We start from the raw sequence: 20,382 nt of genomic DNA, 5'->3' as shown, positions 1-20,382 counted from the left end.
CTTAACTTAAATGGAGCCATCAAGTCCATGAAGTTGCCACTGAATTCAGAGTATCTGCCATGCAGCAGTAGGAAAGATTTTGTAAAGCAAAATTCTGCTGAACGTGCTCATAAATATTAGAACATTCTTGATATGCCACATCGAGAACACCGAGTTTGTGCTGCGAGCGAYGAGTGTTGCATATCAATTTGGGGAAAATGCTACTACTTGTATCCAGCAATACTACTAGCAATACAAATTGGCATTACAATGTGTTATACAATTATTTTGGGTCAAAGTAGCCCATTGTACATAAATTCACATAATGAAGTTCAGCTAACAATGGACTTGGCACAGAGAAACAGATCAGCAGCTGCACTGGGAATTCAGTGGGAGAGAACTATTTTAACCTTCAATGTGTGTATGAAATCATCTTTGAAACTGGCTGGAAAATGCAAATAACATACATTAAAGTTATAATTCCTTGAAAGAAAATTCAAGGAATTGCTTGCTTAAAATGCAAACTGATTCCAAAATCAAGGGGTTTTAAGAACTGTGATTAGCTGATGAGAGGTGTTTGAGCCAGCTGATACTGTAGCTGTGAKGGCACCGTATCATTACTGGCTTGCCTTCACTTTTTTCACCTTTGCAGTTACAGTTCACACACAAGACTCCAAACACACTTTCTATGAAGTGTTTTGGAGAGGTATTAAGAACGTGACAAACGACAGAAAACTCGTTCTGTGGTAGCAGGAAAGAACGGTCTAAACAAGGGTCTGAGAGGGTGTGTTGGTAACGCAGTGCAACACGTGTCATAACACAAACAGTGCTGAGCAGTGCCATTAGAGAAATACACAAAGCAGCCATTGATTTTTAATATCAGCATTAAAGGTTTCCATTCTAAGTAATTRCATTTTGAAGGAAATATCTTTAGATGTTGCTGTGCCCACTTAAAAGGAATTAGGAGAATATTATATAAACAAGTGCAGGAAGACACATCTTGCTACGACCATGTTATTAAAGATGATTCCTCCCCTGATATTTAAACAAGACATTTCTACAACTGCTACAGGCAACAGTAAAGGAATTAAAAGCAATGTATTAAAAGGAATGTATTTTTGTTTGGTTGTTTTTTTGAGAGGCAAGTCTAGAGATTATTTTCCTTTTCRTGTGAATAACTGACCAAATGGTCTCTTCTTTCTAAAATTTCAAAGGCCTGCCTGCCTGCCTGAAAACAAACTCATCTGAAAYCTAGGAAATCTGGGCTGCAAGTAAGAGGCAGAGGGTTTTCAGAAGGGGTGAATGAGCACCTGTGCCACCAAATAACCGCATACTGCAGGAATAATTGTTTGGTGGACCTGGGGAAACCACTGGCAAAGCTTTTCCTGCAGATGTTACTCACGGATCAAGCAGCAGCCAGCGGAGGGGTCCTAATAAAGATATTCTCTAGCTAACCTTCACCTTAAGAGTAAAGACTTCCTTAATCCCCAGACACCAGTGCAAATACTAGGTAATACTGGGTTCAAATCTTACAGGGCTTACCTCAAAACTACTGTCCTGTTCTACTAAAGAGTTTCCCTTTAAATTGTCCTGCCAGTCCACCAGCCAAGTCATGCAGACATTTTAGGAGTTTCAGGATATTTTTGAATGTGACAGTGTTTTTTGGGGGGCAAAGCCTGTTTCACTCAAGAGACCAGCACTAGAGATAAGGAAACAGAAGAGGCAGGGAAACCACCCTGACAAGACTGAATCCATGAAAATATTCTGAATTCTGCTTTCCCTAACGCAGCATTTGGATGAGATCTGCAGTGGGACCTGGGCCCCACCACTTRCTCAGCTGCTGTGTCTGAGATGACATTCATGCTCCTCGCCACACGGCAAGAAGCTGAAGAGCCTCCTCAAGAGCTTTTCAGATACATCCAACACTGCCCTCAGTAACACAGCATTAATACCTGCTTTGCAGCAAGTGCTCAGTGCTGCCTGGAAAGCAACTCTGGGATACAAAGCATCATAAAGACGAAACAAACAAACATCAAATATATAATATGACAACAGTTTCTATTCTTTTGCAATTTCCAAATATAAAAAAAAAAAAAAAAAAAGGTAAAACTGCCTAGAAGTCCCTTGTCACAGAGTGACTTCTGTTTCCCAATGCCGCGAGGCAACAGCCTGCATTTGACCTCCTACATTTTGGCTGATCTCTCCACATATTAAACTTTTAATTAAAGAAGGAGGGGGAAAATGAAAATTAAAAAAAATGAAGCAAGAATGAACTTCATCCAAATCAATTTAAATGTACCGTTTCTCCCAATTACTGTGAAGTGCACAGGCCATCATCATAGTGCATCATTACGCTTAGGAATAATCTAGCATGAAGTCCTATAAATTAGCTTAAAGAGCTTGTGTGTTTTCATCTGTATCAGTGGATTTCATAAAGATGTATCACTGGTTCTCAGTGTACAGGGATCTAAATTCAGCAAGCACATTGCATCTATTTTATATGAACTTTAAGAAAACACTAATTTCAGAAATAAAACAAAAATGCTATCATCTGTCTATGAAGCTTAAACATTATGTCAGAGGAATAACAACAACAAAAAATCTTATTTGGTGTTTACACATTAAGTCCTGTTGCCTTAGGATGATTAAAAAAGAAAAAAAAATGAAAAAAAGAAAAATAAGAAAAAAGAAAAAAGAAAAATAAGAAAAGACAAAAGAATAATAAAAAAAAGAAAAGAGAAAGAAAAAAGGGGGAAAAAAAAGAAAAAGAGCCTTATTGTTGGCATTTCTATTCAAGGTTATCTTGTTTTTGGCTGAAAATAGAAAAGGGTTCAAAATTTACAGTAGCACACATAAGAATAACACATTCAGAAAAATTTAATATATAATTTGCAACTCAATTTAAGGAAGATTTCATTTTAGAAGAAGCAGCAGTTGCATGAAAAGAACAATCCGGACTCCCTAGATTCTTGCCTGTTAGTTTAGGTCTGTTAGTTTAGGAGGCTTCATATCAAACCCTAATACTTTTAGTTCTTGACAGTGGATCACATTTCCAAAAACCACAAAAAAGCCACCACCATCAACAAAAACACAGTAATGCAGCTGCTCTAAAGAAATTCTCCTAGAATCTATATTGCATACTGAGTTCTTTAAAAAAAAAAAAAACAGAAATAGCACTATAACAGTTTTGTTTTGGATCATTGGCGAGTACATATATAATGACTTTCACCTCCTGAAACCTCTCTGCTTCATTCTTATGCATAGACTTGAAGGGACATTTATGTGTTTGGTTTCCTGCCTCAGTTCAGAGGATAGAGAGATACTGTAAAAATTTACATTACTGCAGGCATATAGTGATAGAGCTGACAAGCACAAGAAATAAGAGCTTTTATTGCATTTTTCTATCTTTGATGGAGAAGAAAAGTGCAGTCATTTGTTATGACAATAGCCACCACAAAGTTTGATTTGTTTATCTATTATATTACATTTTATTTATGCAGAAAAGTTCTGGAAAGAAATTCAAATTTCAAGATAAATCACAAATTTGACCTATCCATCCAGATGGTGTTTCTTCTGAATTGATCATGTATTTCAATTTGCTGTACCCACTTCTAGTTTATAGTAGTGACATATGCAATGCACCAAGGACACTTGCCGAATCTCAAAGTTAATTTGAATGAAACAGTATTTTATATACTACTTTCCACACCACACTGTTAAGAGTAGAAAATAAGACATTTTTGTTCTTTCACTTATACATAAATTTGCCTATCATAAACAGTGCACTATATTTAAAATAGAATTACARATTTTTAAAATAAATGAATAAATAAATATGCTTAAAGTTTCAACAGATTAGTTTTACTAAAACTCATTATTCTTGGAAGCACAGGTGAGTCAACCCTTTGGTGCAGACAGGAAGGTGAACTGGCCACTTCAGTAGAAAAACTGGGGACTTCCCAGACCTTGGATCTTTCTCTAYATTTCCACTACTTCTTTAAAATCCTTTTCATATGACTTTTCCTGTTTTATTTCTGTTATTCCAAAACAAAGAAATTAAAACAGAAAAATATTCAGCCCAAGAACCAATTTTAAATGTATATTCTGGGTTGTTACAACTAGTGTTTTTTTTTTTTTAATGAAGTTATTAGAAGCTCGTGATAAAATATCGGCTGTAATGAGTTTTCTAAATTCTTCTTTTGCCTGTCTTGATAAAATTACTGCACTGCTGGAGGTATCACTATTATAATACCAGCTATATTATAAATGTATGACTGCAAATATTTCCCTGAAATACCAATTATAAATAATAAGAATTAAAATAGTCAATACCTGTGGTTAGAGGCAGATGAGTGACACTGTTTAGACAGGTGAGAGTGAACCAGGTTGATGCTAATGTTGCTCCAGATAAAAGCAGCAGCAATATAAATTTCAGCATGCCCCTGATAAAATCTGCAAATCTAAAATAAGAGCAAGGATCAGAGCAGTATAAATGCTATTGTTTGTGATGCYTGGCATTTAATTCAATATATTCTCATTAAACATTTCTAAGGCTATAAAACAATTTTAAAAATCTCTTCCTATTGCCTGAAACTGAAAGAAAAAACACTATAGACTGATGATATCTTTAGCTGTCAAGCAGAATAGCCACGCATTTTACAGATGTCAGAAAATAACCACCAAAACACAAAAATCTTGAGGCATCACTGAGAATACTTGGTATGCAGAAAAAGAAAACCTTGTATTTGTTGGAAACAATATCCCACCACTACTCACTTTGCTGTTTCGTCACTGTTTGCCAGTCTCTCTTGGCAGACAGACTCATCAATTAGCATTTGAGGAATTTGATACATTTCATTCAAAATATAGTTAAGATTTATTCCTATGGCAGATGACAAAACTGCAAATATCAGAATCCCCACATAGATGTCTTTTGAACTCTCGAATTTGTAGATAATGAGACTCCCAATGGCTTTGGCAAAGCAAGGTATTTTATTTTATATATATACTATGTGTGTGTGTATATACATATATATATATGTATTGTGTATATACATATATATACGTACATACACACACTCTCTCTCTCGCTCTCTATTTATATTTTTATATATGCAGTCACTCTATATGTGGTTGTACTGGTTTAATATATTTCAGAAACCAAGAGGCTTGGTGCCATTCTTTTCCTCCAGATATGTCCCAGCAATCACCTGGGAGGGGATATCTGCATATTAGACTGCCCAAGGGTTTACACTAGAGATAATAAAAAAGTTTTATACCAGGTGATGGTACAACTACTTTTTCAATTCTCTTTGAAGGAGACATAGTACATTTGAACTATATTACTATACATGGCATAATTATCAGTGCAATCACTCTTTTCAAAAGGGATTTCAATACGGATACAAAAAGTATATATATATTTGTTTTATATATATTATATACATAAAATATATATATATATAATATATTTCAATGAATATATGCCTTAGGAATGTCTTCTGCCCTCAGAGCCCTATGCTTCTACCAGAACAGCTGAATCAGTCCAGCCTGTCGGCTTCTTGCCTCCTCTTCCCTGACAAAAACCACTTTACAGGCTGATACTATGTATTATATATAACTTACCTGAAAAAGCTTAATGCTACCAACATTGACAAGTAGGAGATCTAGCWCCATACGTGTATATACATATACACACACACCTCTGTGCCTATATGTACATATATATTATATATATATATATATCTCACAAGAGATGTATGAGTTATTGAATCTGAAAAAATATCCTTCCTCCTATTTTGACTCTCCCTGTGCTTGAATTTCACAGTGAACTTAGCAGTCAGTAATTCAACAAGTAGATGACGATCAATGCTGCATATGATATTAAAAGCTTGTAACTGTAGTGTTCAAATGGCACGTGCCTTAATCTCTGTAGTAAGACGTTAGCTGCAACTTTTTCCTGATGATTCATACCCAGCAATCAGGATCAGCTCTATTCAATAGCAAGACATTCTTTAATTATTCTTTGCGATCACTAGGGTCAAAACCAGCAACATAAAAAGCTTTTCAGAAGCACGACAAAGTGCAAACTTTGTTCTTCTTCCAGAGAGTCCCTTCACCTGTTGGCAGCCAACAGCGGCATTCCCTGTTCTAACAGACAAGAGCAGTTACATACATACTGCCCATTGGGAAAAAATAAAAAGTACAAAAGCCTTCAGGAAGAGAGATTCACAAAAAATAGGGCTGGAAGGAGTCACCAGGGCATCCTCTATTTCTGTCCTACTACCAGGGATGTGTGTGGATGGCAGGAGGCACCTAAACCGTTCAAGAAAGTTAAGCAGAGCATATATCTGCCTTTACTAAGCAGCTGCAATTCTTTCTCGCAGAAAAGAACATGGTTTTGGTAACAGTGGTAGAAATATCCTTTAAGGACCACTGGAATATCATGGGAATCACAGGCAAAGGACAAATGTAAACTGGAAGTTTTATGTAGCTACTGAATTTAACCAACAACAGAAATAAGGGAAASAGTAACTCAGCAGACTGTCCTGGATTTGGTAAGAGAGGAATTTCTGTTTCTTGTCTGGTTGCAGGAGAATAAAGATGACTATAAAACGAGTCACCTTTTCAGAGCACTAGTTTCAATGCAGTAATTATGGAGCATGCTTTTTATTTTTCCCTCCTGTCCTAGCAGGAATGACTCACACTTTCAAAACCCTCTGTTCTTTTCAAAGTCTTCTTCAGCATCAAGCAGGTAGTTGGGCATCTGCTAGAAACATAGGCACTATAGGACAGAAGGTATAAACTTGCCTATAGCACGTCTAGGACACAGGTCTCTGAGCCTAGCATTGATAATTGTCTCCTGCAATCCCCCCAATGTAGCTTTCCACTCCATCCTATACTTAAATTCCTAAGATAAACCTATGTTATTGACAACACTCTCTGTTGCTAAGGAAATTATCACCATGTCAAAGTTTCAGCATTTTGACTACACTGTTGGTTAAACACTGAAAGATACATTGGGCTGTGAAGGACAAAACCTCAGAAATATCTATGATCATTAGCAAATGTGACAAAAAACAATCCAAGAAAAGAGATTTATGTTTTCAGTGCAAAAATATCAATACTGGCCTTTGACATTGCTCTTCAAATCAGTATCATTCTAAAGCTGCCAGCACTGGGTACAAGACCTGCCAGAAATCCAAAATAGCCCAGGCTTTTCAATTATGAAAATGCACTACACAAATTAGCTAAACATATCTAAGTTCATGGCACCAGGAGAGCAGTGGGTGGAAAACAGAAGGATTTATACACTGTGCTGAGGAAAACTTACACCATTTTGAAAATGAGATAAATAAATTTCCAAACTGTGCATTACTTTTAATATAGAAGATTTAACACCTACTGACATACAGGGACAAATTATCTGGTGCAAACCTCAGGTTGCTGTATATCTAAATGACAGAATCTACACTGCCAAAAATGAGAGGAGCAAATTCCTAAACTGTACCAATTCCTCTTCGACAAATTAGTAGAAGCAAAGTTAGGAGAAAGAAGAGCTTCTCAGGAATGGTTAAGGGAGAGAGCTCCTTGCTTGGCAAGTCACAGCTCTGACATTGAAAAACATGAGCTTGTCACAGTTGACAAGAATCATTACCTAATTTTCCTAATTACAACTTTCAGCAGATTACAGTCCGATTCGTCATTGATTCAATGCTACATATAGATAACTGCTGAATAGGCTGAGGAGGGAGAGTCATCCATCAGGTCTGACAAATTGCCCCCTCCCTCACTTTTTGTGGGCAAACCCTCCAGTTTCAACTGCCTGACTTGGAAAGACACATTTGAAGACAGACTGTTGGAATTTACTCAAAACCAAAGCCCTGAATGCTACAAGAGCCTGGTATTCAATTGGGTTTGAAATCAATTCCAAAGTAGTTAGCCTGTCAATGTTTCCTTTTACTTAACCTGGGCAATATATTAAATAAATTCATATTCCATAAAGGTTGAGATTTGCGAGTTGGCCCAGAGTCAGAAGATTCCCCTCTGGCAAAGTAAAGGGAGCTGCTARGGGTGCTCCTCTACTTTTGAAATGCCCCAATATAAGGGAGATTAATCTCAGATATAAAGGATGAGCCCATCACACAGAAAAGAGCTATCCTTTATCACCTAATCTGGGTCATTTACTGGGTAGAGTTTCCTTCATAACATCTGGTTTTAAATATTGACTTGTTTTTGAAAGAAAACCTCATACCCAAGCAGAGCTAATCAAAAATGCTTTGCAGAAGCAATCAGAATGTGAGCTGGGTTTGAATAAACCGAGTCCTCTGGGTAGCATTTGGACTGAGGAGAAGAAACATTTTGTTTCTTTCCCTAGGTCAGAGGGTATTTTCCTCCTCTCCTTTCTGGCTGCCAGGCAGCATGTCAAATGTCAGGAAGAAATTGCATGTTTTTTTATACATTACCTACTATTTACCATACACAAAAAGAGAGCTTTAAGTTCTGCCATAAGATGGTGCCAGTTTGGGTCTATGATCCCACAGCGACTACAACGATGACAGATCTCTGAGCYTGCAGAACTCATATCCAAAAAGATAACTAGTTTTAAGTGCTTTATAAACTCACTGCTCAAGGAAAGGTGTGGGGTTTTTGTTTTGTTTTGTTCTTTTTTAAGGAAGCTTACGGGGTAGAAGGCCACAGTCTTTAGGCAGGGCTTTCCATCCTGTGCTTTGCCCACTCCCCACGCCATGCAGCATTTATGACAGCCATAGGTATTGGTGTCTGGATATACAGAAAGCACAGGTTCAGCCACTCTACAGCACACAGCAGAGAACTGTTAGGCCATAGCGGCATTCCAACCTAGCCAAAATGGGTCCAGACTATTTTGGGGGTGGAACTTAATGTTACTGTGCTTGTGTTGCCCATGCTACATTCACAAGATCCTTTCAGGAACCATTATGTCCAAAAGTGATGATGGAAGGAGACAGATACACTATTTCTCTGATGTTTTCCAAATCTGCTAGAACGCATAGGATTTTCACTAATATCAGGCAGACAAATTCACATTAACTATATGCAAAGGGAAGCACTCATCAGGAARCACTTGTCAGAAATAACTGTACAACTTGTCAACTTAAGACATATACACATGGACCAGTAAATATGGAATACACAATTCATGGCTCTACAGACACACACATCATAACCCAGGAACTATATATTTTCCATTTCAAGTACCTAAAAGATGACAGAGAGTTAGTGAGAGTAAAAGCCAAATTACAATGACAGCTGAAGAAATGGAGAAGGACATATAATTAGCCTTACCTTGCCATTGCTATGCCAACAACACAACCTCCAACTATGGACCAAAATCCAATCCAGCCTGCATCTACCTGATGGAGAACAAAGAAATGAACATGGAGGAATGCATTGAAATGAACATGGAGGAATGCATTGAAAATATGAGATTTTACTTTCAATAAAGTAAATAAATAAAAAGTGAACAGGGGCTGCAAAATGCTAGCAAACCATTCTCTCCTGATTTGAGAGCAATATTTTTTCTAGAATATTTTAAGGAAAAGATATGTCCAAGAAGCCTATGACCTAAATGTGACCTCTCTTTATACAATGTCCCCTATATTATACTTTTTAATAACACTCTAGCAAAAGCTTAAAAATCCTTTTCTCTCCTCTTCATCCCTTCCACCTGGTAAACATCATTTTCTTTTACTAAAGCCAACTATACTCCCACGTGCTTCTGCCTCTGCTCCTGTCAGAAGGTGCATACAGCTCTGAAAGTATCGGCCAGTRGTGAAAATTTCACAGGAAGAATCATGACAGTTTGGAATGCCAAAGCTACAGTTTATTTTGTTTTAAGTTTCAGGAGAATGATGGCCCATATGTATTAATAGAATCTTAAACAAGAAAACTTGCTAAAAATTGTACGTTAGTGCAAAATAAGAACATACCACTTGCAAAATAGCAGCTGATTATCAGCCAGGAGATACTTACTTGGCTTACATGAACTGGTGTTAATATCAAATCCAGAACACCAGACCAGCCAGAGAAAACACCCAATGGTATAGCATAGGCTAGGGCAATCATCAAGAATCGGAAATTGCTGTGAAGACAAAACATGCACAATTAGCTGCTGCTTATATTAGAAATTGTATCAATATTAGCCTTCAAAAGGAAATTACATCCTAGAATCTATACTCTGCCCAACCAGGAAAATATCGAAGAATGARTAAGCCAGAAAAAACAAGTAAGGTATCCAGCTATGTCACTAAAATTCCAGCGGTTGAGATATTACTGCCTTAGCACCATAATAAAAATATATATACACAGAAAAAAAAGGGAAAAAAATGCCATTCTCTCTACCTAGTTCAAAGGTTTTTGTTATGTGCTGGGCTCATGTTTCCCATTTCTGCRAACAAATTAGAGCAATCTATTTAGCCTAAGTATAAATTAGGAACAGTAAGCACTAATTGAGATGACAAAAAGCATATCTCAAGTATAAACTCAGAGATGCATGTTCACTGAACAGTTCTCTTTCTGTTTTACTGTTTTCAAGTTTGTTGAAATGGAGGGCTTGTGGAATGAGTTGGGTACAGTAGCAAGTGCAGAAAACTTAGAGAGTTTGAACCATCAGAAGTAGACATAAGCTTCTGCTCTGAATATTCAATGTGGTTGGATTTTTTCCCAGTTAAAATTATTCAAGTTTCGGTATTCAGTGAGGATGAAGCAAAGTTACTATCTTCACCCCTAGAAAACTAAACGAGAGTTAGCAAGTAATTCCTACCACCACCACCGACAATCCCCATCCCTGTGCCATGTGCTCTGGGTGTCCCTACTGGAGCAGAGGTGTTGGACCAGATCTCCAGAGGTCCCTTCCAACCTCAACCCCCCTGTGATTCTGTGTGATTCTGTGATTACTGCAAATGAAAGCAAATACAAAACTTCTGCTAACAGAGGTCCTATTCTTCCTCTGAAATATTTTGATTTGGGAATAAATACAGAAAATATACTTCAGATTCTGCAACATTGATATTTCTAAAGATTTTGACGGTCATTCCAAGTATTTTGTTGCTTCTGAAGTTCTTCCTAAGGTGCTATCTGTGTAGGCACCATGAAATGTGCGTCCCTCCATCCTTCGAGTAATTTACATAAAATACTGCTCAATATTCATTCCTTGGCATGCAGTAGCAATTTGATAGTACATAGTTACTAAAGCCAAGAGGAAGGAAAAGAGCTTCAAATATTCTCCAAAACATTTAAAGGTTTGCAGCTTATGCTTTTTTTACTTCCTTAGAAGATTCAAAACACACCATTCTTTGGCTGCTATTCATTTTCACACATCCTCTTCTTGAAAAACACATTTACATCATATGAACATATCCTCCTCTCTCAATATCATTCATGTCAGATTTATTTTTTAATGCAAAGGAAAACAACTCCCAAACTTTCTGTCTTCCATGCTCTGATTATATTTCTCAGAATACATTTGCTTTCTTCTTGACAACTTTTTTTCTCTCTTAAGAATGTGATACTCTTATCTTAATCTATGTTRTGCTATCTTGGCATCTATGAAGGCAGGCTTTCTGAAATTATTTAAGACTATCCATGTAAAAGTTATTCCAATATTTGTAGAATAAAATAAAAGGGAAAGTGTCCCACCATCCATCAGTCAAGCCATGCTGTTCCCCTTCATATCAACCTCTATGATGGTGTATCAGCAATTAGCCACTTTGTTCAGACACTTTGCTAGAATGTGAATTGCTTTTTTTCCTCCCCCTAGAAATCTATTCCAATGCTACTGGAATCCATAAGGGAGGCTAGTTCAGAAGGGAGCACTATCAAAATCACTCAGCATTTTTGGAGAAGTTTGACAGTGCCTACTATTATCAGCCATACTGTGAGCAGGTTCCTGACTGGATAGTGATGCCACATGATAGTTTCATTAAAAAAAAAAAAAAAAAAGAAACGAAAGAAAAACTCTATGAATTCTATTATGAGCTTTCAGAATTGCTTGCATAGTCCCTTGAAAAATATAAAACTGCATACAAGTGGCTAAGAGCATCTAGTTACTTCAAAGTAACATCACTACAGTTTTTTATAATGTGAAATTTTAAAATGACTCATCAACTATTTGCTTGTATTAGATTTTTTTTCCCTCCATGTAAATCAGTGACATACTCTGAAATGGGAGGGAAAAACATGTTTACTTTACTCAAGAAACTGAGAAAGGGCATGGTACTTTTTCTAATGGAAATGCAAATTACACTTGTCGCAGAGCGTGATAGACTGTTAAAAGAACTGGGCTTAGCTCCCAAACCATGACTAATCTGTCATCTCCCATTGCAAGCTGACAGAGTTGATATCAGGAGACAACCAGAGATCATATACACTCTATAATCTGTGAGAAGGAGGAATCTTTCGAGTCAGGGAAAAGAACAATGTTCCTAAACAACTCCCAGAAAAACATTTATGGAGGATAGTTTTTACAGATAGGAAGATCTATCTGTAGATCTTCCTAGATTTACTWTCTAGGAAGATAGAGAATGCAACTCTGCAAGCAGCAGATCATGGAGAAGACTGCTGAATGACCTGAAGGTACAAAGGAGTGCGCCAGCTGCAAGGATATGACAAGATTTTTCTCGCAGCAAATGGGAAAAAGGTCAATGACTTTAATGGTGTAGTTGTGCTACACTGCTTTATTTTGAAGAAATAAAACTGGAACCTGAAATACAAACAAAAAGAGAAATGATGAAAATCCTGTGTCTCAAGAGGTTTTTTTTTTTTTTTTTTTTGGTGTGTGGGTGGGTACAGTCAGCCCACCAGCTTGCATACGTCCTAAATATATGCACCCAATTTTCAAACCAGGGGTTAAGGCTTCAGTAAGTCATGATTTCTTGTACTTATCAGCTGATTACCTTTGGTCTTGACTGATATGTCAGGAAAAGACTCTTTGTGCCAAGAATTATGAAATCTAGATTAGGTAAGCGAAGAGCTTAGAAGTCTAATGAACCAGATGACAGATTTCTGTTGAAGTACAGCAGATACCATTTTCTTTTATAAAACACCCTTGCTTGACAGATTGTTGCTGAAAGGCTCCCCAAGATAAATGAATTTAATGATGAACTGTTGATTGTTCCATGTGCTGAGGAATGAAGAAGTGCCCTTGATAAGGACTAGCATGAAAGAATGCAGAAGACCAGAGGAAAGGGGGGGAAATGATCTACCCAACTGTGTTTCAAAAATCCTCTTGGATCTCGCAAACACTGCCAACTGTGCTCATGATTTAGCTGTCCTGTTTCTTTTGTTGACTGGGGATGGCAAGTCAGTTTTACCATTTACCTCCTGACTTCACCAGTATCTCAGACCCAGTGTTCACAGTACTTTGAACAAGCAATCTGTTAGTTGCCAAGCTCCCAAATGGAGAACTGTCAAAGGAAATTTTGTATTTCACCAGCAGTCAGGTGTTGTTTGGGTTTTTATTTGACAGCAACATTTTTACAATACAGCCCTCAGGCAGGGTCTCACCACACACCAGCTCAGGTGTGTTACAGCATTACTGCATGCATTAAGTGAACTTACGGGGACAGCTTTTTTTTTTAATATCCTGAGTAGCTCACATTGCAGGCTAAGCCATCCAGCTGCATTCACACTTATTCCCAACTGTGAGCCTGCTCCAGGCTCAGAAACATACATGAGTAAGCATTTTCTCTCACACTTCTGAACTATATAGAACTATTGAGTCACCAGAACTGAAACAAAATGCTCAAAAAATACCAAAAAAACCACCCTACATGAAGCAGGGCATGAGCTGCTTTTTCTGATCCTAAGTACACTTTTATGAAGTGCAGCACACAATAGGTCTCTAATAACTAAATGCATAAAACTCTGCACTTATCCTATCGAGTTTTAAGTACACCCATTTTACATAGATTTAGCTCCCATTACTAAATTACAGAAGAAACAATTGCAGCAACAGTTTGAAGCTATCATTGAAGTCAACCAGACTCTGCATCATGACAGCAGTTCTCTTCTGCCCTGAGAAGTCTGTCTGCAGTACCAGGGCCGGGGCAGAGGGCTGGACCACACATTCTACAAATGCTGGGAAGGAGACTGCGTCTTATCAAAAGACCTTATAATCTAAGTGGATAGGAAAACAACAACAACAACAATCTGCAAAGTAGAAATGTCATTTTACTTTAAAACACCAACAATTCTGAAGAAAACTAATTGAAGTACTTGTCCCAAGTCACATTTGGTCACTCCTATCCCCACTCCACATTTTAACATAACAACAAATGATATTCGGGTCACATAATGGTTTCAGATATCTCATTCCCTTCTCCCACTGCTGAATGAGAGCAATTGGATATGCCTTTGACTGACAGGCAAAACCCAAATTCATTTCAACATAATGAGCAYTGAAGAAAGCAGCTTATTAGCTAGYCCAGCGTTAACAAGATATCTCACACCTATGCGCACTTCTAACAATCTTGTATGAGCTGATGTAACAGAAGTGTTGTATAAGAAAAGCTGTGCTAACAGGATGATTACAGCAGTGTTGATGCTGAAGGACTCTGGCATGAAAGCTTGTGATATACTCAATGCCTGAATACTTAATGTCGATGCTTTTTAGCAGTTAGTATCCTTTTATGTGTCTGCATTAATATTTAATTTGATTTTGTTTAAAAGCACTGCAAACTAACTTGTTTGTTCTACAAGAAGATTAAAGCACGCTTGTTTTTGTTTACTTAGGTGCTGAGCTGCTTTGAAGTGGAAACCCGAAGAGAACCTACCTTAAGAGCCTACAAAAACTCCTCCTGTAGCTAAGCCGTTGACTAGCTGCAGCCACGCTGGGAGGGAACGGAGGGCGTGAGGGGAAGTAGGCCAACGCTGCGGAAAATATCAAGGAAACCATTCCAAATTCTAAACAAGAGGGCAAAGAAAAACAAAACAGAGAAGGGATGTTAGAATCAAAAGACTTCTTTCAGCACAGTATCATCAGTTAGTCTGCAATACAATACACAAACTCTACCCCAAGTGCTTTACTGCTTGCAACACCAGATCTCTAACTTGAAGGAGTCTTTTTTTTTCCCCCCCCTCCATAGGCAAGATTTTCAATTAGGATAAAGAATCAGGGAGATGGAGAAATACTGGAAGGAGCTGTGGAGGAAAAGCTCATGTTAAAAGCTGAGGGACTAAGAGAAGCGAAAGGAAAGTTGTCAAGAAGGGGGACGGATGTGGTCCGTAAGACAGATCGATCCGAGTGAGTCCATTTGCACTTTTAGAGAGAACTGCAATATGAGTAAATGGTTGCGTTTCCTTGTGACTGAGGTAATAAGATGCAGGTAAGCACATGCTGGGGATTCTGAACAGATGGGACTGGGGAAGCCTCAGGGCGTGGAATTGCAATTTGGAATTGCAATTATGCAGTGAGCAAGAGGATGAAGGTAAATAAAAGGTCAACCAAGGCAGCATTTTGAGCACGAACAGTATTACGTGGCAGTAGAAGATGAAGAAAAAACTGCAGAAGAAGCCATGTCTCCAGAAAAGAGGGAATACAGGTAACAGGGAGAGAAAATGAAAAAACAGAGCTACTGCTAGATGCTCTTCTTGTTGAGCAGCAGGTATTCTAGATCTTCAAAAAAATTTCACAGTAGAAATTTCGATCAGAAGCTGCAAAATAATGACTACCTCATGGAAAACCCTCACCAAGTCCTGTGATCAAACATTCTGAGGGAAAACAACTCCAGCCATAGTTGGTCTAATTTGTTTTACAGGACTTCACAATGGATGTGGTGTTCTCCACAGTCAGGAATCCAAACATTTTTTCTATCCTCTTTGAAAACATGGTTCTTTATGTTTCTTTATGTATTTACAGGAGATAAAAACATATAGCTGTAATGTGTTATCTTAAAAAGAACCTGTGATCTTATTGCAATGAAGTGCTCACCACCACCACAAATAAATTCCAGCAGAACCGGATACTCAGCTGCTTTAATTTTCTTTTTTCTTTTCTTTTTTTTTCTGTTTGGTAAAAATATCTGGATCAAATCTTCTATACGGGGAAAAAAAAAGTTTACATTAAATTTCGTTCAAAGGCTTACTGGGAACGTGACAATGCCATTCTCTGAAGTCACTATGAACTACCTGGTATCTCTTTCTTACTGCAGTCTAATTACAGGTTTGGAGGGTCAAGGACGCTTGAACTAGACCATCTTCTCATAACAATTCCTCTGTGCTCCACAAACAGATTCATTTCTGTCTCAAACATCATTGTTTTCAAGAACAGGAGTAATGCAAGAAAGAGTTGGTCATAGTTAGATCTAAGAAAGAGAGGATCCTTCACTGTAAGGTGGCATTGGACAGGGAAGCAAAGTTTGCCAAAAGCTTTCAAATAGCTCTTTATTGCTATTTAGCCCCTTCTGCATCTTAGTCTACGTAGCAGTTTACAGGTACAGGCAAGTATATGCACACATGCACATTAACTGCAACTTGAAAGAAAGATTTCAGCACTGCAGAAGGGTGCAGCCAACAAGAACAGACGAGCACACAAACATCTGAGGTGCTCGCCTTTTATTATATTACAGTGTTACAAGGGAGAAGTTCTGTTTTTCTGTGAGGAATGTGATTTTTTAAGTCACAGTAGTATTTGACAATACCTTAAAACTTTTCTCAGGCAGATTACAGCAGTAGGAGCATTACAGTAACATTTTTTTAATTATGAAATTTAACATACAGTCCTTGCAGCACTTTCTTGCAACTCTAATACTTCAATGCTGTATTTTTTATTTGCCTAGCAAACAACCACCTGCACATACACAGAGCAAATTTCTCTTTGAGAAGACCCAAGCTGCTCCCTCTATTAAGGGATAAATGTCTTCTGTGTCTGCCTTCTGCCAAGGAGCAAATCTGAAATGCTTCACGGAAAAAAAGTCTGGGCCCCACACCACAATGACCTGAGAACATGAAAGAGGAGAGATGCCTTCACCTTAGCTAGGAAGCAGGTACCCTGCTGCCTGAGTAAGCCCTAAGTGGGAACGGCAGAGGTTTACAGAGATACCACGTACCTTGATGCAAGTTTTTTTCTATTTGAAAGGCTATCCACAAGACTAAAACCAGAACCAAAACACCCTCCAAATTAACCACAACCTCCCAAAAATGGCAAACAAAATGTCCCCACCCTAAGCCTGCCCTGAACTGCAAGGGGGAATTCTACACACACACACACACATATATATATGCATATACTTAACAAAGAATGATTTTACTTTAATGTTTAGGAAAGCACACGACTCAGAGCTCTGGCTGGAGTCCAGAATAATTCAAGCTTACTTATGCAGTTCAGCTAATACAACTCAATCCTGATTTGCTACATCTCTGCTATTCCAGATGTGAACCAGAACGTGTAGAGACACAGAAAGAAGTTGCAATAATTTAGCTGAGCTCTTAGTCCACATTTGAGTTAAAAGAGCAGCAATTTATTAAAACACAGACGAGACGGGAAGTACCAGAGCAATTTTGGAATGGGTTTATAAGCAATTGCTTCATAATCACATCTGAGGTTAAGTTCTTGCAAAATTGACATATTCGTGGCACGCTACTGATCCCAAATTAATAATTCACATTATACAATATTTTAGAAGACAACACTAACTTTTGGAAGCTATTTAGCTAATGTTATCTCATACAGCAGCAACAAGCTGCATCATAACCAAAGCACATGTTAAAATGCAGAGTGCTTACCCTGTGCCACTGTCTTCTCTGGAGCATTTTAAACAAAAAGATATGCCAATCCTGACTRCACTCGCTAAGAAAAAAGATAATAATTCCTCCACTCACCCTGACTTCTCACACATAGCCCTATTTAGGGCTGGTTATCTGATCCTGGTAGTTGCCTCCCTGATTTCGTCCCCCATTCATACATCAAACGTCATGAACAGTGATGGCTGCATCCCAATGGATGCACTTTTCCCTCTCTCACACTGACCATTCTGATCTGCCACAAAGTCTTCAGGGTCTAACATCATATTTATCTCTAAAAAAGGCCTAAACAAAACCAAATTTCTTTGTTTTACTATATTTAACTCCAGTAAAAAAGTAGATTGCTCAAAAATAATAAAATACTTGCTTAAATACTCATCTGACTTCCACTATATTTTCTTTGAAGTAAGGCAAAGTGGCCTTGACCCAATAAAAGTATTAACTTGATTAAGTTTCCATAAGAATAACAGCCATGAAGAAATGGTCACAAAAAGCCAACTGAATCCCCATAAACTTGAATATAAACTACACTGTACACAAACTTTAAGTCTTCTGGAATGCTCAAGGATAACTCCTAGCTGAATTTCAGGCTGGAAGAAAAAAAACAACAACAACAAAATCACCACTCCACAATACCACATGTGGCATTGACATGACATGGTAAAATTCAGTTGTTCTTAATGCCACATGTATTTATATCCACTAAGAACCATATCATACACTCTTAAACCAGTTAGGCAACTCTTTTTCTTCAAAGCTTGCTGCTGAGCATGGTTAATTTATTTTCAAGTAACACAAAGAGCTACAGAAGCAAGAAAAAAAAAGGAAAAAAGCAAGGAAAAGTTTTTTCTGGTAAACTTTATATCAGGATTTTCTTCTACTGCACTGTTGTCACTTCACTAAAATTGCTCAGTGTATAAGAGTTATGTGATTTCTGCTAAAACAGAAAGTCTATTCAGTTTTAATTCCAGCATCAGGTTCTGAAATACTAATCATCTAATCGCATTTGAAAGGCATATGTAAATCCTAAATGCAGGCTCATTTAATGCTGAAAAGAATTTAATATTGCAAAACTACTGGATTTCCATCCTCATTTCTCATCCTCACAGAAATCCATGGAAATGAAAAAACAACCTGGAATGGACACATTTATCAATGAAATTGAGGAAATGGTACTTTAGAAGCTCTCCTAGAAGATGTTTCTCCTAAGCTCAGCTGGTTCAAACAACCGAATGACTCCATTTAGACTCACTCTGTACAAAAGGCCATTTTAAAGTCTTTCCTGCACTAAAAGGAGCACAACTTAACTCTTTTGAATAACAAAGTGGTGAAATTCTTTACTGTGAGGGTGACAGAGCCCTGGAACAGGCTGCCCAGGGAGGTTACAGAGTCTCCTTCTCTGGAGATCTTCAAATCCTGCCTTGGTGCCAACCCTGTGCCCCGTGCTCTAAGTGTTCCTGCTGGAACAGGGGGGTTGGACTAGATGATCTCTACTGGTCGCTTCCAACCTCAACCATTCTGTSATTCTGTGAAATATTCTACTATATTCCATCTGTTTTTCCATCCAAGTTGGCCTCTTGGCCGACCAGCCACTAGAGGGCAATAGTCTGCAAATACCAGCAAAYGCATCAGTGACTCAACCGAAGTAAACACCTATTTTAAGATGTTGTTATTATTTTAAATCGCACCTGCATACAGTACAGCCTCAATGCGGTCCTTGATGTGCTCCGTGTTGCTTCCTGACCCGAGCTGATGCGATGATCCGTTGGGAGAAGGAACAACGAGAGGTCCCACCAAGAAGGCGCCGGCAGCACCCAGGTAACTGAGCAGGGACGCGATGGCTGTGGCCGTGGCACGTTCATCTGGAGAAAACCACGTTGTGGAGAGGAACGGCGCCGCGTTCATCACCGTCGGCCCTGCCAGCCCGTTTAACAGTTGTCCTCCGTGAATCAGTCTGCAACACAGAATAGAAAGCAAAGCCATTTAGGTGATGATTGTTTTTTATTTATTTATGAAATAATGGGAAAAACRAGCAGTGCTTGAGATTGAATAACTGTGTAAAAGCACTAGAAGTCCTGAGCAAATAAATAACGCTCTCTGCACTAAAGGATGCCCAATKAGACCAGGTTAGAGAGCCCAGGGCTACCTCACTCTCATTCTCTCCTGGAAATGAAGAAGCCAATGCTGCTCAGAGAAGGAAAGCAAGAAGGAACTAAAAGGACTCTCTTTGCAGAAAAAGGCATCATGACAGGATATAAAAGGCCAGAAGGCTTTAGTAGCAGGGAAGCTCTAAAAATACAAACACCAGAAACCCGATCCGTTCTGCGTCTGCACAACAACAGAAGATTTGAATTCGTTATGTCAGCTCCAAAACTGAAACACTTTGGCAAAATACTCTGCGTGTTTTTTTCACTGCATTATTTATTTTCACTCGTGCGCTCAGCCGAGCTCCGCGTCCCTGYGGCTGAGGCGGCGGCTGGCGAGGGCTCCGCGAGCCACGGCGCCGTCTGCAATCTGCCCATCCTCAACACGTTGCTGGAAGAGCCCAACAAAGCCCATTTCTCCTTGTTTTTCACACTCACTGGGATTTAGGAGATAATACTGGTGACAAAGCTGAGATACTAG

At 38.3% G+C, this 20,382-nt stretch overlaps 1 protein-coding gene across 1 annotated transcript in view; it reads right to left on the bottom strand.

Annotated features, from left to right (window-relative positions):
* Positions 1 to 20,382, bottom strand: part of DIRC2 (disrupted in renal carcinoma 2) — a gene marked incomplete at its 5' end in the record, with an annotated part of 58,071 nt that overhangs the window by 9,283 nt on the left and 28,406 nt on the right. Inside the window, 5 exons of the mRNA XM_026045332.1 lie at positions 4,312 to 4,439; positions 9,304 to 9,371; positions 9,991 to 10,099; positions 14,790 to 14,919; positions 19,446 to 19,711. Coding sequence (XP_025901117.1) covers positions 4,312 to 4,439; positions 9,304 to 9,371; positions 9,991 to 10,099; positions 14,790 to 14,919; positions 19,446 to 19,711 — 701 coding nt within the window. The remainder of the gene's footprint in view (positions 1 to 4,311; positions 4,440 to 9,303; positions 9,372 to 9,990; positions 10,100 to 14,789; positions 14,920 to 19,445; positions 19,712 to 20,382) is intronic.

This window comes from Nothoprocta perdicaria, unplaced genomic scaffold (assembly GCF_003342845.1).
Source record: "Nothoprocta perdicaria isolate Ctin4 unplaced genomic scaffold, notPer1 scaffold_0, whole genome shotgun sequence".
Lineage (NCBI taxonomy): Eukaryota > Metazoa > Chordata > Aves > Tinamiformes > Tinamidae > Nothoprocta > Nothoprocta perdicaria.
The sequence above is the reverse complement of the archived record's forward strand: the minus strand, read 5'-3'. Positions and strand labels throughout refer to the sequence as shown.